The sequence below is a fragment of the Rhincodon typus genome, unplaced genomic scaffold (genome assembly GCF_021869965.1).
Source record: "Rhincodon typus isolate 14 unplaced genomic scaffold, sRhiTyp1.1 hic_rhity00001810, whole genome shotgun sequence".
Taxonomy (NCBI): Eukaryota; Metazoa; Chordata; class Chondrichthyes; order Orectolobiformes; family Rhincodontidae; genus Rhincodon; species Rhincodon typus.
The window spans coordinates 1-23,681 of NW_025967448.1; the positions used below are offsets into that span (position 1 = coordinate 1).

At 40.5% G+C, this 23,681-nt stretch overlaps 1 protein-coding gene across 1 annotated transcript; it reads left to right on the forward strand.

The window, feature by feature from the left end:
* Nucleotides 1-961: 961 nt before the first annotated feature.
* LOC109932301 (E3 ubiquitin-protein ligase TRIM63-like) lies at nucleotides 962-13,098 on the forward strand (the record flags this gene model as incomplete). The annotated part of the gene is made up of 7 exons (XM_048592793.1): nucleotides 962-1,130; nucleotides 3,563-3,658; nucleotides 4,910-5,143; nucleotides 5,780-5,802; nucleotides 8,041-8,165; nucleotides 9,874-9,939; nucleotides 11,887-13,098. Coding segments are annotated over 7 exons (724 nt in total), but the record flags the coding sequence as incomplete, so codon positions are not given.
* Nucleotides 13,099-23,681: the final 10,583 nt, after the last annotated feature.

The following is a 23,681-nucleotide window of genomic DNA, read 5'->3' on the forward strand; positions in this document are numbered from 1 at the left end:
GAATCAAAATCATGGAGCAATACTGTGAGAGCACTTTCATCACAGGCCATAGTTGTTAAAGATGAGGAACCGCCATGACCTTTTTAAGGCCAAATAGAGGATGGATAATAAATGACAATCTTGCCAGCAATGTCAACTGGCTGTGAATGAATTTTTACAGCTCTGCCACCACTCCCAGCCTTACATCCAAACCTACTGCTGCGCTCCAACTTGGGTCCACTGTTAAATGCGCCTTCCCCACCACATCCCCACTCCACCTCTATGTTACATCTTGTACGTCTCACTTGGTGCAGATGCTTACTACTTAATCCTGCTGTCTTCAAGCTTTTTACCCCATGGCCCCTCAGCACATCCACCCATATCTTCCACTACCTCCTCAAAATCATATGCTTCCAATCATGTTATAGCTCACTCTCTTGTATTAGTTATGTCAAAAGCATCACGCATTTGCTGGTTGCAGCATGCACAGGTACCTAGTGGCGTTTGGGGTGGTGTCAGTTTATATCACTAAAACAAAAACAGGTACAATCACTCAACAGGGATTAAAGACAAATAGCCCCGAATATTGGAAATCTGAAATCCAAACAGCAACTTCTGGAAAAGCACAAACAGTTCATCAGCATCTGATAGAAACAGGATATTTTTTGGTGCAATTACCTGGCTTTTCTCTTTTGTTCTATGCCCACAGATCTACTGTGTGTCACTAGGAATTTCTGTTAAGATACATTTATGGGAAAGGTGGATAAGGTCAAGGGAGAGGAAGGGGATAGGTTACAGTGATAGGTTGAAATGAATAGGGATGAGGAAAAGCTCACATGGAAAATAAACACCATCATAGGCCAGAATGGGCAAACAGCCTGTTTCTGTGCTGCAAACTCCATGTAATTCACATCATTCTTCTAATGCTTCCTTATGATTGACAACATACTGATGAAAGTACTTCTATTCCTTTGACACACAGCCGACCCTTAAAGAAAGGTAATCAGCCCATGTGTGAAGAGCATGAAGATGAAAAGATCAACATTTACTGCATCTCTTGCCAAGTTCCCACCTGCTCAATGTGCAAGGTCTTTGGAGTCCACAAGGACTGTGAGGTGGCTCCCCTGCAGAATGTATTTCAACAACAAAAGGTGAGGAATGGTTCAGGAAGCGAAAGGAAGGACAGGCATGGGTCAAGTCATTTAAAATCATTAAAGCTGACAAGTCACATTAACTACTCCTTTAAAATGTACAATCAAAGCACTAGGGTTCATTTTTATGAGGAATGGAATTCAAACACAGAGAAATTATCTTAAACTTGCTTAGAGGTTTGGTTAGACCACATGCATAGCTCTGGCCATGAAATACTGGAATAAAATGATATAAAAGCATGCATCTGATGAGCTAAGTGACCTCATTCTATGTCATAATGAATCCGTAACATGACAGCAAAGAGAAGGGAATTGAGGAAAAGTAGCTAAGGAATGGAATACAATATGACAGGAAATTTGTATGCAGCGTTTGGCTCAAATGGCATGCAAATGTAAACCTGTTGTGATCAACAAGAATAAAGTAGCAATTAGCAATGCCCGGGCAACGAGGGGTTAACATAACCGTGTGCATAAACCCTCTTGACGCTCTGGCTAATTTTAGCACAAGTGTGTCGCAGTGCGACAGCTGGGCTGGGGGGGAAGAGAGGAGGGAATTCTTCAGAGCTATGGTTTCCCACATTTCAGCTTGTCTGCCTGCTTACTTGGAGAAATTTAAGCTGCATTGTACTTTGCAAAACCTGCTTTGCTCTCCTTGAATTGTATGATAGTGCCATCCATAGCTGCACTGCGAATAGCAGATATGATCAGCTTTGTGACCAAAAGCTTCCTCTGTCAGACTGACAAAAATGCTGGTAGAGTTATTTTTGTTTGGTCACTGTAGAAGCACTCGAGCTTGTCCAAACGCAGTCAGTTTCCAGCTGGATTCAATGATCATATCCAGGAAAAGGGACCCTTGTTGGATTTCCCCTCTGCTGAACTGTAGGGCAGACAAACCAAATGTACTGCCACCATGTGGCTGAACTCTGCTAACTCAGGTCTGGCCTGTGGGCGAACAGAGTACCTACCCCTCCAACCCCCAATGGGGAACACAAGAGCTATTTCATTGTCACATTTAGGTTGGAAAGTAGCAATAAGTGTGATGGGGGATGCTAGTAAAAAGCCAGCTTAGAAATGAATGTAGCAACAAAAACAGAAGTTGCTGGAAAAGCTCAGCAGGTCTGGCAGCACCTGTGAAGAAAAAAAATCAGAGTTAATGTTTCGGGTCTGGGGACCCTTCCTTGGAACTGAGGAAGTTTAGGGAAAGCCCAGTTCTGAGGGAGGGTCACTAGACCTGAAACATTAACTCTGATCTTCACAGATGCTACCAGACCTGCTGAGCTTTTCCAGCAACTTCTGTTTTTGTTCCTGATTTACAGCATCCGCAGTTCTTTTGGTTTTTATTTGGAAATGAATGTACTGGCTGTATCAGTCCTCTATACTGAAGTATACTGGATGAGTTGGACCAGTATGTCTCATTCACCAGGGTTACTGGCTTTTCCTTCTAGGGCATAAACTTCTTCTGTCCTGCAGAGAAGAATTGGCTGTTGATTTCACTTCAGGGCTCATTTCAAGAGTGTATTACAATTGTTAAAATGCTATGCCATAACATTTTCAAAATGCTAACTTATCACTTAGTTACTCAGGTTGTACATTATTCTATAAGCAAGAGGCATTTTTGTATCTGAAAGAAAGAGAAACAAGTTTCTTGGTAAATTTTAGTTTGAATAGGATTGGCATTATTTTTGCTTCAACTTGTCTGTCCTTTAATTGCTGTGAGTCCCTGGGCCAGGAAGGACTTGCATTTCTTTAGCAGCTTTCATGATCTAAGAACATTCCAAAGTGTGTTACAGAAATTCCATAATAGTAAAGTGCAGTCACTGTTATATCACAGGAAATACAACAAATAACTTATGCACAGAAAGTTCTCAGAAACTAAAATGTGATAAAGACCAGGTAATATTTTCATTCACGTAAATTAATCAGCAGTAGCTGGATATCAAGGCCAACTATCCTATTGTTCTTCATCGTCAGATTGTTTGAGACAATGGCAGGGCTTCAGTCACATCTGAAGGACAGCACCTCTGACAATGCAGCTCTCCCTCGGTAATGCACCAGAATGTCAGAATAGATTTATTTGCTCAGTTGCCTAGAACAGATTTGAACCCCTAACCTTCTACCTCAGTGAATCAATCTGCTACTCACTGAGTCATGGCCATCACGAGTTAGTCTGTCATAGGTAGCTACTGTTAACTTTTATTGAGTTAGAAGTGACTACATTCACATCCTCGAGAAACGTACTTGATCCTTTCTGCTCTGGGGCCCATACTGGTACTAAGATGTAGCAAAACCTGACCAGCTTTTGCCAATTGCAGAAACGCTTGCAGAATAGAACTGATTTCCTATTTCAGACCCTATTCTACCTGTTACAGGATGGTGAATTATTTAAAACTGTCAGTTCTTCTGACATGTATGTTCTTCTTGTGTTTCCATAGACAAAACTGACTGATGGAATTGCCATGCTTGTGGCTGGCAACGACAGGGTCCAGGTTATTGTCGATCAATTGGAAGAGATGTGCAAAAGCATTGAGGTACGGTATAACTGACAGGAATTCTGAGCAGTGGGTCTCTTAAATAGAATGCCTGCATTCTTCCCTCACATTTGTGGCAACGCCCATCATTCCTAATAACATTTAGTAGAGTTGCTCACATCTCTTCTAAAATAGCTCATGTAAAATAAACCAGTTTTAAAAAATATCCCAAGAATTTTTTGCTTGTGTATTCAGTGTGTAATACAGTTTTTTTTTAAGACTCTTTTTAGAGGGCTGAGTGAATAACACAAAGTTAACAGGATTCTTCACTTAGGAGGAATTAAACTCTAAAAGTTAAAAGACTTCCTAAAATGTACCACTTTGCCTATGCTTTTGGCCACTTGTTTAAATACCATCTTAAATTTTGTGCTTTACCAGCAATCAGTAAAGCACTTTGTGACATTTTACTATGTTAAAGGTGCTAAATATGTGATAGTGTTAACAGTGAGTATGAAAGAATGTATGTAAGGAACTGAATTCCAGCCATAGCAAAGCTACACTGAGACAATTCATTAATTAAAAAGGAAAATAATACTGAATAAGATTAGCTTAGGCACAGAACTAAAAGTTAAAATGAATTGATGACAATAATTTGTTTGAGACTGAGTAATGGAGAAGCATTCCACTACTGGCTTTCTCAATTTGAAAGGTGGCTGTTACAGACTGGTCATTAATTGGATTTTTGCCTTCATCATTAGGAGCAACACTTGTGGTGAAGAAATGGAAACGTAGAAAATACAAGCAGGAGTAGGCCATTCAGCCCTTCGAGCCTGCTCCACCATTCAATATTATCATGGCTGATCGTTCAACTTAGAATCCTTTTCCCATTTTTCCCGACACCCTTTGCTCCCTTAGCCTGAAGAATTATATCTGACTCCTCACTGAAAACATTCAATGATATGGCCTCAACCACTTTCAGTGGCTACGAATTCCATAACCTCACCACTCTCTGGGTGAAGAAATTTCTTCTCATCTTAGTCTTAAATGGCCCACTCAGTATCCTTAAACTGTGACAATTGTCTGCATAAAAAATTCTCACTTCTGGAGAAAATCCTGAGTCTATGCTCCAACACTAGTAACTGATTAATTAGTGGATTCAACGAGGTATTCGCAAACCATGCACAATCTAACCAGAGCTGGCTGTCTCTCAAGTGAAAGAGAAGGCCTGTGTTAACAATTAAGTGAAACTGGTGACATCTGCTGGACAGCATGTACTTTGTAGCATATGCTGAAGGTTTCTTCTTTCCTCAGGAGAACAGCAGACAGCAGAAACACTCGCTCATGGAACAGTTTGACAAGTTATACACTATTCTGGAGCAAAGGAAAGATGACATGCTTCTATCAATTACAAAAGAACAGGAGGACAGAGTAGCATTCATCAAAGATCTGATCAGGCAGCACAAAGAACATCTAGAGGCATCTTCTAAACTGGTAGAAGATGCAATTCAATTCATGGAGGAACCTGGAATTGCTTCCTTTCTCGTGGTAAGAGACATTTACATTTTGTATTGTCTTCCCCAAACAGACTCACATCTGTGATGTTCTGCTCAGTAATGCACGGTTCCATTTATGGACATAGTTATGAGTTGCATATGGATTCTATACCAGCACAAAGCCTATTGCTAAAGTCTGGGCAGTTCATCACACAATATTAGTGGTGGCGTAGGGAGTAGCATTTTCACCTGAGTCTTATTACACTTTATGAACTAAAAATCTACCTCACTGACCCTGGAGTGTGAAGTGCAATTCTAACCTACAACTACTGCCCAAATCCACAGTAAACAACTCCATAGAGTTTTCAATGTTGCAATCTCCCCTCGTCCAGATACGGTTCGGTACCGTACAGAGTCAAACCACTGAAGGTCTTCGGGAAGCTGATGGTACTTAATATTTGTATTTCCATCTTCTCACTCCTGATGCTGCTAAATACCTCCCAAGAAATCTGTTAAACATATAAAATGTCTTTCACAAGACAGGAGAGAGATCAGACGCAAGTCAGAGTATAAGCTGATATTTTGCTCTAAATGCACTATTAGATTTATCACTTACTGTGAAAGATTTCCTTTACATTACAGGATAAAATCTTCAAATATCTAATCAATTTTCTATTCCTTTCCACAGAATGCAAAGAAACTCTTGGAAAAGTAAGTGTTATTTGAGTTTAAATGAACATGTGTCTCATTACATTTTGTTTCTTTAAAAGATAAATTGTTTATTATCCAGCATATATAACTCAATTATCCCTTCCATTTTGGAGATGAAAGTATTGAATCTAATGATCGATTGGATCAACTGAACATTGCCAAGATTTATTTGACCTTTTTTGGATCATGGTTTGTGAGAGTTGTTTGCTCTCCAATACCATGATCAGTGAGTCAAAATAGTAAATGTTAGACAAGCTGATGCACCAGGAAAGGCATCACGACTGAATCTTACCCTGTCCACACCAACATTTGTCTTCCAATGAAAGTCAATAGACCTTGCATTAATATAGAAAAGAAAGATCTTAGAACCATAGGATTGCATTAATATGGCACTGTTCACACCTTTGGTAGGTCCCAAAGTGCATTACAGGCAGTCACCTTTTTATGAAGTGAAATCTTTTGTTTTGCAAGGAAATGCATCAGGTGATGCATGCACAGAAAAATTACACAAACAATGATGTCAATTGATAGGCCATCTACTTTTTCTGGTATCGACATGGACTGGAAGATCTCTTCTGCAGCTGGAATCTTTTATGAATTACTCTACAAATAAATGGCCGAACAATCAACATTAGTACCATTGACATTATCTCTTCCTAGAATATGCAGATAAATACTGGAATGGGATTTGAACTCGTAACTTTCTGGGTTGAAGCAGGCTGGAGGTGCTGGAATGTTACAATTGGTCCAAGCAGTCAACAGTTTAAAATTGGGAGTCCTGGCTGTTCTTTCCCTCTCTGCTAGCCCAGGCTGTGTGCCTGAACATTAAGCTCCTCTCCAATCACAGAACTAGTGGAGGTCAGTTCATAAATTGGAGCTATTTATCTGTATGATTCCAACATTTTGTAGTTATTCTTTATTTTTCATTTTGATCCAAGCAGTTTCAGTTAGCATGGCTATTCAGAGAGAGGGTGTAAGAAATGAAAATACCGCTTCTGTAAATTTTAGGGACAGTTTGGGAGAGGGGAGGGGAGGGTTCTTTACAGTTGGAGCTGTATAAATAGAGATACACACTACTTTAATAGTTGAATGTGAATAATTAACTTTTAACCTCTTGCAATACATCTAATGCAAGCATTAATATTCATGAAAAACCCAAGCTACCAAGTAGTTTGACATCCCTGGAGTCCCGGCCAACATTCCTCTTTCATGGGTGTCAGCTGTCACTCAATTGATAACACTTTCACCTCTAAGTCTCATGATTTAAGCCCAACTCCAGAATCATAAACACATTCCAGTGCAGTACTGTGGGAATGCTGCACTGTCAAGAGGGGCTTAATTCGGTAGTGAACTGAGGCCCTGTCTATGTTCAGGTGGACATAGAAGATCTCATTGCACTATTTTGAAGAAGAGCAGGGGAGATCTCCCTGGTTTCTTTGTCAATATTTATCACTCAGTCAACATCACAGAAACAGATTACCGAGTCATTAGCACATTGCTGTTTATTGGATTTTGCTGAGCAGGGACGCACACTGCATTTCCAACATTCTGACTGTGACTGCATTAAAGCACTTTGAGATATCTGGGGGTGCTCATGAAAAGTATTTTGACAATATGGGTCTGTCTTTCTTTTTAACCAATACCACCAAAAACAAAGATTCTCATCCTTTGTCTATTCAAGATCCTGCACACACGATACAGCTGTACATAAATGCAGACTGATAGAATGATAAGCACAGAAATAGGACATTCTGGCCATTTATCTTTGGACACCCTTTGCATGAGATAAGGCTCTGTATAACTATATATTTATAGAATGATAAAGGACAGGGTGAAGCCATTCAGCACATCAAACCTGCGCCTACTCTTTCTTCAGAATCCTGTAATTTTTTTTCTCTCCTTTTCAAAGAAGTCAAAGTCACAACTGAATCAACTTCTACCATCCAGATCATAACAACCCTCTGCAAAGAAAAAAGGTCTCCTCAATTTCTTTAGTTCTTTCATCGAATTGAAATGCACTGATGATAAAAGGAATTGTGCAGGTTCAGTTTAACATTTACGAACACAAAACGATTCAGCCACTGGAGGAAGCCATACAGCCCTCTGGGCCTGCTCTGACATTCAATAAAGTCACGGCTGATCTCCTACCTCAGCTTCACTTTTTTGCTTAATCATCTTTCCCTTGATTACCTTAGAGCCTAAATACATCTATGTTATTTTCTTTAATTCAAATTTCAGGATCGTTGATGCCTCCAGAACCTCCCACATACCAGAATATGAAGATGGGTTTGAGAACATGGACCAATTTTCAGTGGATCTGGAAATGGCAGAGGAAACCCTGAAGAATATAAGATTTGGAATAGGTATTATCATTGTAATATTGGTATTTGGCAAAAAAATATATATTGTGGCTGAGGACAGTAGTTCAGTACAGTGAACATTCAATCCTGGGGACCTTAGGTGCACTATAACTCAAATGTTATTCAGAATGGACACTGGAATGGGTAACAATTAAATTCTATTGGAAGGAACATAGGAATAGGTGGAGGCCATTCGTACATTGTAACCTGTTCCACTACTCAATTTGATCATGACTAATCTTTATCCTAATTCCTATCTAACTATTCCCATCTAACTAACTAGGAGAGTTAGTGGTATTATTGCTAGTCTGTTCATCCAGAGACCCTGCTAAAGTTCTGTAATTAGGAGTCTAATGATGACTGTGAAACGATAGCCGATTGTCGAAAAAATTGACCTGCCTCACTAATGTCCTTTAGGGAAAGAAACTGCCATCCTTATCTGGTCTGGCCTACACATGACTCCAGACCCTCAGCAATGTGGTTGACTTTAAACTGCCGTCTGGGCTATTAAGATGGGTAATAAATACTGGCCTGGCCAGTGATACTCAGATACTGTGAATTAATATTTAAAAAGATCTTGGATCCTTAAGCGTTAATACAACTAGGCAATGAATTTTGGCAGATTATTGAAATGTGGACAGGCCCTGATGGCTAAGCCCAATCATTTCATGTCTTGGTCTCAACATTTGTCACTGAATAGCAACCAAAGGGCAGGAATTCAGCCTGATTTACCCTCTCTTAGGTCTAGGGGCACTGTGAGCAATGGTTACTCTTCTGTTACTGCCCTTAGTTGTGCTCAGCTAACTCAGTACAGACCTCAGATTGAACCCTGGATCTCACAGAATGATACAGCCCATAAAGATAACCATCATAACATGACTTTGTCATTGGCCTGAGGGATAGTAAGTAAACAATTGTTTTAGTTTTTTTTCTTATGGGATGTTGCCAGTGAAATCAGCATTTGTTGCCCATTCCTAATTGTTCTGGAACTGAGTGGCTTGCTAGGCCATCTCAGAGGGCAATTAAGAATCAGCTGCATTTCTGTAGGTCTGGAGTCACAAGTAGGTTAGATCAGGTAAGGATGGCAGTTTTCCTTTCCTAAGAGATTTTAGTGAACTGGATAGGTCTTAATGACAATCAATGATATTTCATGGTCGCCATTACTGAGACTAGCTTTCAATTTCAGACTTTTTAATTGAATTCAAATTCTACCAGCTGCTGTGGTGGGTTTTCAATCCATGCCATAGCACAATAGCTTGGGGCTATGGATTACTAGTCAATAAACATTACCACTTTGTCACCATCTCCCACTTTAAAAAGGTATTTCTAAGAGATGTAATGCGTTGACAGTTAAACAAAACATTTTCCTCATAGAATTATAGAACAATACAGCACAGAAGCAGGCCTGTTGGTTCATCAAGCTTGTGCTGGCTCTTTGAAAGTGATGTTCAATTAGAATCATTCCTACTTTCCCAGTGAAATTACCAACTGAGATCAGGGTTATTGCCAACAATGTTTTTCTTTTGCTGTCTAACTGATCTGATTTTCAGTCAGAACATAAGCTACGAACGCCGCAGGGCTACTGCACGAATCTTCAATTCAAAACTTAGCTCAATATCTACCCAAGTATGTCTAAATAGTACAAAATACCAATCTTCAAGTGCTACAGTGAGAAAGAGGAGTGACAGATATAAATGTTCTCTCTCTCCAGATGAGGAAGAGATAGAGGAAGAAGTGGAGACTGAGGAAGAGGATGTAGTGGAAGATCAAGCTGATGGTGAGGAAAAACAAAGCTCTCTACTCGGATCAGACTCAGTTGTCTCTCACTGAATTGCTCTGGCACATCTAGCAGGCATGTTGGAAAGAGGCCACCAGAGGTATTGAGTGGAGTGGGATTAACAAGATCATCTTCAGTACAACAAAATATAAAAAGTGGTTACTTAGTGAGCAATATCTCCTGAACAACCTCTCACTTTGTATTTCCATAAACTAGACAGCATCCAAAATTCTGGTGCCTGAGTCCTAACTCTCACTCTAGGGGTGCAATTTTCCCTTGTTCAAAAAAAAAGGAAGTGTGGAGGCAAACATGTTAAGAGACAACTAGCTTTCTCAGTCTATTGCAAGCCTTGACACTGGTCTCTTGGGCTAGTAGAAGCTGCTGGACAGAGGCCCAGCAGTTTCTGAATCTTAAGGACCACTGGTCAAAGTAATTTCCTCAGGGATCCAGCGGGATGAAGTTAAATAAATTTTATCCTGTTCTTGTGGGCCAAGGGTGGCCGGAATGTGGGGCTCAGATGTAAGAGCAGGGAAGTGACTGTCAGAGCCCACTGCTTTGGACCACATCCATGCCCGCTAGATTTCAGTAAATGGAGTACTCCCCATCCCCTCTTCCTCCATCACCTGGCAGGCAGGTCACTCCGGTTTCCCACATGGGAAACTAGCTACCTTTTTTCCTCTGGTGAATTGAGGCCTTCAAATGGTCAATTATTGACAACTTAAAGGCCTTAATTAGTGAGTGGTCAAGAAGGTTATCACGCATTTTCATGCCTAGAACCTAATTAGTCAGGAGGTAAGAAGGCATAGAGTACCTTGTCATAGCCAACTCACCTACTTAGTTCCCCTTCTCCCCACCAATCTCTCATGAGGAGGGAAAGCTGCACCCTAAGTCCTGCTCACCCAGCACTGGTTCAGTCTGAGACAGTGACCAGGGAGAGTGGTGAAGGTGGTGGCTATTTCCAGAAGGGTGAATGTTGACGGCAGCACCCATTCCTTCCTTAATACAGAGCTGGTCAGTCTGATGCAGTGCTTCCTTTTATGGCTTAGCCAGATTTCACCTCACTCAGGCGCAACCAGTATTTATAAGTTAATTGCACATTGAACAACATTGGGTTAAAGGAGAGTTCTTATTTGGTCATCACACAAGTTGGTCTCTGCTCACTTCACCAATCACTGTCAAAATTTCATTACATTGTCAATTGTTCGGTTAAACTCATTGACTGGTCATACTTTTCCCACCTCTGGTTTTATAGACATCCGTTATTGACTGTAGTTTCACCTCTGGAAAGTGCAGATATGTTTTGTGTCATTGTTGACAAATGGCCCTGTCAAGGGATTTTGCAGCTATCTTGTATAAAAATAACAAAAGCTCTCCAGTTCTATGAGATGTGAGACACTGCAGTCACATTGCAAGCCAGGTTTCGGTTTTAACACCCAGTCTAGCAGGCTACAACACAAACTGAGGGCTGGAAAATTGGCAGGGTGCATGTGGGCACAATTTTGGCATATGAGATTTCCCAAACCCACTGGGAACATCATCCACTGCCCATGGTGGGCTTTGAGGGATTGAAGGGGACACTGTTTATGATGTTTTGACATTGGCAGCCACTGGGGTTGCATTTCAGCTGGCAACCCAACACTCTGATGTGCAGGTGACGGTGTTGGATTGGGGTGGACAAAGTCAGAAGTCACACAATGCCAGGTTATACTCCGACAGGTTTATTTGAAATCACAAGCTTCACTGGACGAAGGAGCAGCACTCTGAAAGCTTGTGATTTCAAATAAACCTGTTGGACCATAACCTGGTGTGTGATTTCTGAACCTGAAACTCAGCAATGGTTGGGACTTCCAGCAGAGAGAGAGATGAGGGATGCTGCAAGGGTTATGAGAGATTCCGAGCAAGGGAAATAGCATAGTGATAATGTTTGTTTCATGTTCTAATCTACAGACCAGCAGTGATGCCGTTGTGGTGGTGACGTGGAATGTCTTTTGTGAATTCTTGGGATTATCCCACTCCTCCTGACTCACAGACAGCTGAGGAAGAAGTCCAACTTGTTCAACAATTTTCTTTTTGTTCATAAAAATGTCTTTTAAAAAATCAAAAAAAATGTTTTTATATGGTGCAAAATTAATGGTTTTGTACATTTTATATCTTATTTTTGTATATAATACAATGGAGTGATAATTCATTGTATTTTTTTTAAACAATGAGATTTAGCATTCAGCATAGCTTAAGTCCACCATCTGCATTATGTCTGCTATTCCATTAGATTTTTAGTTGAATCACTACATTGCAGTAATCCCCAGTTAGTGATGGGCAAAGGTCTGGAACCAGACGCTTTGCTAAGTCACTAGTTCATGGACTTTTTTGCTTGTAAATCCCCTTTTCAAATGGTTTCAGTCATCACAGACCCCTTCATCCTATCTGAATTCTAACAATACAAGCTTCTTTCATTTTGGCATTTCTGAAAGTAAAATTCATTCGTATCCCCATTAAAGGGCTTTGCGGCTTTTCTCTAGTTCTGACTTAAAGCCCAGTTGCATCACTGATTGATTGTCTTTCTAGATCCTCTGGACAAGGTTGATGCAGCAACTCCTTCATACCCTTCCCTGAGCTTCAGACCCAGGAATCCATTCCTGGTCTCTCCATTATCTCTTACCTGCACTGCTGGGATTTTCAGTCTGTCCAAAGCCCTGCTAATCCTATTACTGTGGGTGAACTCTCAGATGTGTCCCTCCAGAAGATCCAAAGAAATCAAAATAATAACCAACAGTGTATGCCTGGCTCACATCATCACAGCAATAGATTCCATTTACCTTCTTTCCCACAGTACCTGAAATGTCTTTATCAAATCCCTGGGACCCCAGTTTGAGAACCACAGCCCTCAGTATCACTAAATGAAAACTGAATGCATTAAAGGTGGCAAATGTAGAGCAAAGAAAAAAGAAAATATTCAAATTATCAGATCATTCTAAAAAAATAAAATGAATTAACGCTGGAGACTTGAAATAAGAAATAGAAAATGGTGCAAGTAGGCAGCAAGTCAATTACTATTTTGAAGAACAGATTTTTAGTCGTAGCAGATTCCTGAGATGTCAGTTTAAAAGCTCCATTATGATGGTCACTTCATTTTCATGCCTGTATGTTGTTTGAAATTATTCCATATCAATAAACTTATCTCTATACGACCTTCTCTGGTTTACCTCAATTTCTTGGGATATTTTTAGCTGTTTTCTTTTTCAGTGCTTCCCACTCTTCTGATCAAACTGGTTTGTGATGAAGTAAAAAATTCCCAGGCAAAATTTGCAATCTCCTTTGATCAATTTATTGATCTTCCATATTATCATGTTCAGTACTAGACATATCACCATAGGAAGATCGGAATGGCCTCAAACATCAACCACCAGAATGATAAAAGAAAAATCAAAATTTGCTGAAAAAAATCAGCAGGTCTGCCTGCATCTGTGGAGAGAAAGATGAGTTAACATTTTAAGTCTAGTGATCCTTCTTCAGAAACAATACCAGAATGATAGCTTGTCTTAAGGAGTTAACTTATGAAGATATTTTATGTAGATGGTAAGAAGTTACTTCTACTGCCTGGAGTCTAGAAAACATATGCTTGTAGTCTCAGGATGAAGGATTGACCACATATGATGGAGAGGAGGGGAATGGCTTCACTCAGAGAATCCTTGGAGTCCCCATCGCAGAGGGGTATGGATCAATCACTGATCAATTTAGTCATTGATTATTTTATGTAAAGTAATCAATAGATTTTGAACACATAGGGAACCTAGAGATATGGGAATTAGATGGGAATTGCAGTTGGGGTAGATAATTAATGCTGGAACAAGGTTGACTAGCTGAAGGCCTAATCCTGTTTCTATGTTCCATGTTCCTGGCAGTGCAGGCTTCAGAGATGAATTTAATCATTTTGCCAGCCACCAAAATGGTTGACCAGCAAATAGCAAGAAAGGTTCAGAGAGAAATTGATCAACTCAGGACAGGTTTGGAAGGTCAGCTAAGAAAATAAGAAAGCATGGAAATGATACAGAAAGAACTCACAATATGCTAGAAGTGAGAAAAGGCCACTAGAAAAAAAAATAAAACACTTGCATTTAAATAGCACCTTTCATGACCACAAAACATCTCAAAGCACTTTATGGCCAATGAAATAGTTTTGAAGTGTAGTCACTGTTGAACTGTAGACATGTTGCAGCCAATTCACACAGAACAAACTCCCACAAACAGTAATCTGATAATGACCAGATAATCTGTTGAAAAAAACATTGCCTGACTTCTCAGATGATTCCCCAACATTTCTTGCCGTAGCCCACGTCATTCAAGCTTCTATAAGATTTTACATAATAAGTGGTAAGGGAGCAAAACTACTTTAAGAGATCTAGTCATAGTCATTGAGTCATAGAGTAATACAGCATGGAAACAGGCCCTTCAGCCCAAATTGGTCCATGCTAACCATGGTGCCCATTCAGCTCGTTCCAATTGTCTGCATTTGGTCCATATTGCTCTAAACCCTTCTCATCCATGTACCTATCCAAATGTTGTTTTAAATGTTGCTATTGTACTATTTGTCACACAGAAATTTCTCAAGAACTATTCCATTAACTTAACAATTCCAATAAACCACATGGGAACAAAGAAAACAGAAACTGCTGGTGAAACTCAGCAGGGCTGGCAGCATCTGTGGGGAGAAAATAAAGTTAACATTTTGAGTCTGGTGACTACTCATCAGAGCTGACAGCAGCAAGGAAAACATGGTAATTATACTGAAGGTGGGGTTGGGACAGAGTGGGGAGAGGTGAGCAGATAGATGGAGATGGATCCCAGAGAAACAGAGACAGATATGTATATGAAAGGGGTGGGCAAATGAGAGGATTATTGATAGTAAGCCAATACAGAAGAGAATTTGAATAAATAGATAAAAACCGAAAGAACTATGGATGCTGTAAATCAGGAACAAAAACAAAATTGCTGGAAAAGCTCAGCAGGTCTGGCACCATTGTTGAAGGAAAAAACAGAGTTAACGTTTTGGGTCCGGTGACCCTTCCTCAGAATAAATAGATAATGAGAGCAGAGAGTAGTTGAGAATAGAAAGGCTATGCTGAAAGCAATCCATGTCATGACAGGACTGAGTGTGGATGTAGGTGAAATAACAGGAAGACAGACTCATTCTCTAAAGTTATTGAACTCAATGTTGAGTTCTAGAGGCTGCAGGGACTCCAAGCAGAGGATGAGATGCTGTTCTTTGAGCTTGGACTGAGGCTAGCTAGAATACTGCTGCAGGCCTGTGTCAGAAGTGTTGCACCACAGTGTTCCCATGCGAACATTTCAGTCACTGTCAAAGCTCAAAGAACAACATCTCACTTTCCCTCATCTGCCACCCCTTTCATATATTTCTCCCTGGGCTTTGACTCCACCTGTCTGCTCATCTCTCCCCCATCCCCCACTACCCAAACTCATCTTCAGCAGAAATACCACTTTCTCTGAGCTGCTCAGTTCTGATGAAGAGTCAACCAGACTCAAAACGTTAACTGTTTTCTTCCCAGGGATGCTGCCAGATCTGCTGAGCCTTGCCAGCAATTTCTGGTTTGTTTCAGATCTTCAGCATCCATACTGTGAGAAGAAAAAGAAACAATTTAAAGCTCTAACAGATGAAGTTAAGTGTTGGTTATGAATCGCTAGTCTATCAGTAACTTCACTCCTATTCAACAGCATGCATTTATATGGTACCTTACCAAAGTGAAAATATTCCAAAATTCACAGGAGAAATATCAAACAAAATTTTGTATCAATCAAGGTAAGAGATTTTAGAGCACATGACTGAGAAACTTTGTCAAAGAGGTTAGTTTTCAGGGTCTTCTTAAAGGGATGGGTCAGCGCACATTTCAGAAATAAAATCTCAGATCATAAGTAGCTGAATTTGCTGCAATGTAAATGCAAAAGACAGGTTTTCATTGGATAAATTGCACGACTGAGCAGATCTGGTAGAATAGTTTCTGTTTTTGTCTTTCTCCCAGTGATGTCAGGCACATTCTTTCACAAGGAGTGGTCATATAAAACTAATAGAAATTGGGTGGTACCTTTGCAAACACTGCATGCTGAGCAGTTAATACTTACAACGCTTGAGACTGTATTTCATAATGAAGAGTCCTTTCAACTTTAGTGCTGTGTGGATTATATGGCCATGGTCAATAGGGAAAACATCTAAAGACCTCTGTGTAATTCTCAGTTCACGGAACTTACTAGTTGAAATGAACAGCATATCCACATTGAAGGGGAAGCTAGATAAGTACGAGGGAGAAAATGAAGAACAGAATGATATGTTGATAGGTGAAATGATCTAGAGTGGGAGAAAGCTCGTGTGAAAATAAATACTGTCACTGGCCATTTAGGATATATGGCTTGTTGGTGTTGCCAATTCAAAACATTGTTGCCTCAGTTCATTTACTACTGGAACTCTCATCTATGCCTTTGTTATCTCTAGATTTGAGTAATAAAATGCCTACTTTGCCAGTTTTCCATCTCTAATGGTTAATACAATTCAAATTTGAGTTTGTCCAAAACTGTTTCCATGTCTTAATTGCTCCAAGTAGAGAACAGTTTTTACCGATCTGGTTGTCCTTAGTTGAAAATTTTCACCTTGTTTTTGTATCCCTTCAGGGGCCTCATCCATTCCCATTTTTGAACCTTTGGAATTCCTTACTCTAGAATGTGGTGGAAGCTGAATCATTGAGATTAAGGTAGACATCGATAGGTTTTCAGGTATTAAAGAAATTAAGGAATATGGGTTAATGCAGGAAAATGGCATTGAGGTAGATGATCAGCTATGATCTAGTTGACTGTCAAAGTAGGCTTGAGAGCTTAATGACATACTCTTGTTCTTACTTCCTACATTCCTTTCACTGTAACTCCCTCCAGCACTACAACTCTTTGAGATTTATATTACACTAGTAACTAGACGTCAAAACATTCTCATTGTCTATACATGTAAAGCGTATTCAGATGGCCGGAGGTCATGAAAAGGTCACAATACAAATATAAATCTTTTCAAGGTCTCTATCTATGACATCCCCCCAATTCTGACTGTAGCCCATACATGATTTTAAGTAAACAAGGTATAGAGCTGGATAAAACAGCAGGCCAAGCAGCATCAGAGGAGAGGAAAGCTGATGTTTCAGGCCTAGACCCTTCTTCAGAAATGGGTCTAGGCCAGAAACGTCAAGCTTTCCTGCTCCTCTGATGCTGCTTGTCCTGCTGTGTTCATCCAGCACTACACCTTGTTATCTCAGATTCTCCAGCATCTGCAGTTCCTACTATCCCTGATTTTAAGTACTTCATCCCAGTGGATGGGTCCTCTGTTATCTAGGTATTTTGTAAACCTGTTCATCTCTCTGAATCTTCTTTTCAGATACACCTTAAAATTTAGCAGACTTTTGATCAGCTTTAGTAATATAGAATTACAGGACAATTACATCATATCACAAGAATATTCAACCCGTTGTGGCAGTGCTAGCTCCATGAAGGAGCATTTCGCCAAGTTCCACTCCCTGGCCATCTTCCTGCAAGCTTGCAAAATTTTTCTTTTTCAGCCAATGATCTCAATTGATCCTGGCTCCACCGTAGTCACAGACAGTGCATTCCAGAGTGTAAACATTTACTCCATGAAAACGTATTTCCTCTTGTCACCATTGTTCCTTTTGTGATTTAACTTAAATCTGATTGGTGTAGTTCTCAATGGTGTCTCCCAATCTACTTTATCCAGACCTCTTGTGACATTGAATGTCTATCAAATCTCCTCTCAGGCCTCTCTTCAAGGAGAACAGTTCCAATTGTATATCGTCTTAATGTGTCTCTTTGTCGAATGTTGTTTAATAATGTCACAGGAACATGTCAATTAGGAGGAGTCGGCAATTCAGTCACTTTTCATCTGCTGCCCCATTTAATAAGAACATGGCTGATCTGCTTATGATCATATTCATATTCCTGCCAACCACAATGCCCTATGACTTGCTTGTTAGCCAAGAATCTATTGACTTCTGCCTTAAAAATATTCAAAGACCTTGCTGCCACCTCTCCTGAAGGAAGAGAGTTCCAAAGACTCAAGAACCTCTTCATCTTAAATATGAGACCTTTTATCTTTAAACTGCATTCCCTAATTCTAGTCTCTCCCCCATGGGGAAACATCTTTTCACCATCCACGCTGTCAAGGCCTTTTAAGATCTTATGATTATCAATAAAATCACCTCTTATTCATCTAAACTGCAATTAATACAGGTCTAGTCTGTCCAACCTTTCCTCATAAGATAAACTTCCCTCCCCCACCATTGCAGGTATCAGTCATAACCTTTCTCTGATCTGCTCTAATTCATCCATACCATTTCTTTTTCTCAATTCATTCATAGGATGTTGGTATTGCTGATTGGGTCAGCATATTTTGCCTATCTGTGGTTGCCCTTTAGAAGGTGATAGGAAGGCCTTCTTGAACCTTTGCAGTCCAGCTGCTGTAGATACACCCATAATGCCATTAGGGAGGACGTTTCAGGGCTTTAGCTATTATACTGAAGGAATGGCAAATAATTTCCAATTCAGGATGATGGGTGGCTTGGAGGGTGATTTTCAGGTGGTGGTGTTCACATGTCCTTCAAGTGCCAAAGAATCTAATTTCAAACATTTATTCCACTGAATAACCTTCCTATAAAATAGTTGTGAATTTTGGAGGGTGCTGTTTAAGGAGCTTTGGTGAATTTCTGTAGTAAATCTTGTAGATAGTGCACACTGCTGCTATTGAGCATCAGTGGTGAAGGGAGTGAATATTGTGGATGGGGTGCCAATAAAGCAGATCACTCTGTCCTGGATGGTGTCAAGCTTCTACTCATGTTGTTGGAGCTGCACTCATCCAGACAAGTGGGGTGTATTCCATCACACTTGTAACTTGAGCCTCGTTGATGGTGGACAGGAGTTAGGGAGTAAAGAGATGAGTTTCTCTGCTCCTATGATGCTGCTTGGCCTGCTGTGTTCATCCAGCCCTGCACCTTGTTGTCTCGGATTCTCCAGCATCTGCAGTTCCTACTATCTCTGAGTTCCTCACTGCAAGCTTTCTAGCCCATGACTCACTCTTATAGCCAAGTATGTCTATGGCAAGTCCAGTTCAGTTTGTGACAACTTCCAGGATTTTGTTAGTCAATGATGATAATGTCATGGATCATCAAAAAATGACAGTTTGATATTTTTGCTTTGGAAACGGTTATAACCTGACACTTGTGTGATGCAACTATTGATTGCCATTTGTCTGCCCAAACCTGAATCTTGTCCAGGTCTTGCTACATTTGCACACATACTGTTTCAGTGTTTAAGGAGTCGTGACTGGTTATGAACATTGTACAATCATCAGCCAACATTTCCACTTCTCACCTTATGATGACGAGAAAGTCATCAATGAAGTAGCTGAAGAATATTGGGCTAGGATGCTACCCCTAAAGAACTCCTGCTGACATATCCCTACAGTGTGGGGACAGGCCATTTAGCTCAACAAGTCCATGTGGCCCCTCTGAAGAGCATCCCACCCAGACCCATTCCACTATCCCTGCATTTCCCATGTCTAACCCACCCAACTTAAACATCCCTGGGCAGTATAGCACAGCCAATCCACCTACCCTGCACATCTTTAGACTGTGGGAAGATACCAGAGCACCAGGAGGAAACTCACACAGACATAGGGAGAATGTGCAAACTCCACACAGACAGTCACCTGAGGCTGGAATTGAACCTGGGTCCCTGGTGCTGTAAGGCAGCAGTGCTAACCAATGAGCCACTTTGCCTCCCTGTTTAAGATGCTCTTAAATAAGGAGACAAAAAAGTATATGATACTTCAGATGTGATCTCATCAATGCTCTGTACAACTGAAACAACATATTCCTACTTTTATATTCCATTCCCCCTTCTTGCTAAAAGTGACAACACTCTACCTGGAATAAATACTAACTTTGTACAATCCACATACCAAGCTAGGACAGCACGGTGGCTCAGTGGTTAACACTTGCTGCCTCACAGCACCAGGAACCCAGGTTCAATTCCACTCTTGGGTGACTGTCTGTGTAGAGTTTGCACATTCTCCCAGTGTCTGTGTGGGTTTTCTCCAGGTGCTCCAGTTTCCTCCCATAGTCCAAAGATGTGTGAGCTAGGTGGATTGGCCATGCTAAATTGCCCTTAGTGTTCAGGGATGTGTAGATTAGGTAGATGGGTCTGGGTGGGATGCTCTGAAGGTCAGTGTGGACTTGTTGGGCTGAAGGGCTTGTTTCCACGCTGAAGGGATTCTATGATACCCAGATCCCTCTGTGCTCTCTATCTGGTAATATATTGGTTTTCTATTCTTTCTGTCAAAGTGCGCAAATAAATCTTTTCCTGCACTATACTCCAGCTAAGAAATATATGCCCATTCAATTAATCAAAGGCCCTTTGCAGACTCCTTATGTACTTTTTTGACTTACTTTCCTAAATATCAACATATCATCAGCAAATGTAGTTTCCAGACATTTGGTTCCTTCATCAAGACTCATAAATACATATAAACTTGTATTATTGTCATGGGATATTTTATTATATTAAAGGCTCTATAAAGACAAATGTTCGAATTAGGGATAGGATAGGAGGAGGCCTTTCAGCACCTTAAGTCTGCTCCAACATGCAGTAAGATCATGGGAAGAGCACTCCAAGTTTCATGACCCTATGTGAGAAAGAATTTCTTCTTCCCTTTGTCTCAGATTGGTGACTCCTGATTTTGAAAGAGTGACCCCTGATTCCAGATTCTCCTGCAAGGGGAAATATAATTTTCACATCATTTGTCAAGACCCCTCAGAACCATTCATATTCCAATCAAATCATTTCCTACTCTGCTAATCTCCATTTGAACAAAGCTTAACATGTACAACCTTTCCTCACTCAATCTGCAAATTTCAACTATAAGTTTAAAAATATTTCTCTGAACTGCTTCCAATGCATTTATAAACTTCCTTAACAAAGGGGACTAATGTTGTGTATGGTACTCCAGGTGTGGTCTCACCTGGATAACCGAGGTATAACATCCCTACTTTGAATTTAATTCCCCACACAATAAATGATACTTTTTTTTAGTTTTCAAAATTACTTGCTGTATTCACCTAATAACATTTGCAAATACTGTGCTAGGACATCAGGAACATTCTACATTTCAGAGTTCTCAAATTGTTCATCATTTAGATAATAATAAGACCAAAAGATATCGGAGCAGAATTAGGCCATTCGGCCCATTAGGTTTGCTCCATCATTTGACCTTGGCTAACGTTTCTCAACCCCATTCTCCTGCCTTCTCCCCCTAACTCTTGATCCCCTTACTAATCAAGAGCCTATCTATCTCTGTCTTAAAGACACTTAATGAATTGCCCCCCACGGCATTCTGCAGCTATGAGTTCCACAGATGCACTATCCCCTGGCTGAAGAAATTCCTCATCATCTCAGTTCTAAAGGATCATCCCTTCACTCACATAATATGCATCTTTTTTATACTTCCTGCCAAATGAAAAATTTCACACTTCCCTCATTATACACTATTTGCTAGATCTTATTCACTCTCTTAACCTATCTATATCCAATTATAGCCTCCTTGTGTTCTCTTTGCACCTTACTTTTCTACCTTTGTATGTATAATCAGCAAATTTAGCAAATATAACTTTGATTCATTCATCCAATTCACTTATGTAAATTGTGAAAAGTTGGGGCCCCAGCATTGATCCCTGTGACACATACTCATGACAACTTGCCAACCAATTTATGTCTTCTGTTTCCGGCACAATAGCCAATCTTCTATCCAAGCCAATATGTTACCCCATCCACTACATGATTTGCTTTCCACAATATCCTTATGTGGCCTCTTGGAAATCTTAGTACAGTACATCCACCAGTTTCCCTTTAATTATTTTAAACATAATTTCCCTATCATAAAACCATGGTGACTCTGTCTGTTTACTTTGATGTTATCAAAGTGCCCTGTTATAACTCAGTTAATAATAGCTTCTAAATTTTTCCCAATGATAGACGTTAAGCTAACTGGCCTGTAATTTCCCTCCTTTTGTGATTAAAGGAACTACATTTGCTGTTTTCCAATCTTTACTGAATCTAGTGAATTTTGGAGAATTAAAACCAATCTATCGTTATCTCAGTAATCTTTTATTTTGTTAAAAGATGTAGTCTAATGGGAGCTGGGGACTTGTCAACTCACAACCTCAACAATTTGCTCAGTACCACTTTTATAGTGATTGTAATTGTGAGTTCCTCTCTCCATCCCATTTCCTGATTTGCAGCCAATTCTGGGATGTTTCTTGTATACTCTATAGTGAACATGAAAAAAACTATTCAATTCACCTGCCATCTCCATATTTTCTAATACTAATTTGCCAGACTCACTTTCTACAGGTCAACTGTCAGATTGTTAATGTCTTTCCTGTTTAAATATCTATAGAAACTCTTAGTATCTGTTTTTATATTTTGAGCTAACTTTCTCTCAGACTGACTTTTCCATCCTTATGAGTTTTTTAGTCATTTTTTTGCTTATTTACATTCTGCCCAACCTTCTGACCTGCTACCAATTTTCAATTAAAAGCAATTCAATACTTTTTCTTTAACTTTTCTAGTTAACCATGGATTCCTCCATCTCACTGCCACATCCAGCTCACCATGCCACTTGCCTTGCTGTTCTGCTATGAAGCTTTGATCACCAACCAGACCAGTGCTCATCTCTTCATCCCACTATGAGCTTGTCTCACTCCCCACTCCAGCAAATGGCTAGCTGCCCCACTGAGAAACAGTTTCACCACCCCACATCCTGGCTTGCTGCCCGACTCTGAGTTTGTCTCTCTGCCCTGGTCTGATGCTTGGCTGTGTGAAAGTAAGCAAAAGTCACCATAATCCCAGAGGGCTACTCTCTCACCAGAAAGAGATGACTGGTAATGTGTTTGGCCTTAAGGTCACTGTGCCTCAGGTGAGGGAAGAGGTTAAAAATCATAGACTCCCTAAAGTGTGGAATCAGGCCATTCAGCCCACACTGTTCCTCCAAAGAGTATCCCACCCAGACAGACAGACACGCCTCACCGTCTTTACAATGGCTAATCCACCAAGCCTGCAAAAATTTAGCATGGCCAATCCACCTAAATGGACTGTGGGAGGAAACCAGAGCACCTGGAGGAAACCCATGCAGACACAGAGGAGAATATGCAAACTCCACACAGACAGTTGCCTGAGGGTGGAATGGAACCCAGGTCCCTGGTGCTGTGAGGCAGCAGTGCTAACCACTGAGCCAACTTGCTGAGAAGGAGTAAGCTTAGCCTTAGTTGTAACCTCAGCCAATGTGGGAATTGAATGCATGGTGTTGGCATCACTCTACATTGCAAACTAGCCATCCAGCCAACCGAACTAAAACTACAATCCTGAACTAGTAAAATCACAGCATCTAAGGTGCTGCACATCAGATAAACATTTGAAAAGTAATACATGTTATTAGTTCTGCAGTTGCTAGATAGCTCTGAATTGCTCAATGGATGATCCTCATCTTTGAATGCAGGTGTCTAGCTAGCCTCTCCTGCAGCAGCACGGTGGCTCAATGGTTAGCATGCTACCTCAGAGCGCTTGGGGTTCGATTCCAGCCTCGGGTGACTGTCTGTGTGGAGCTTGCACATTCTCCCCTATGTCTGTGT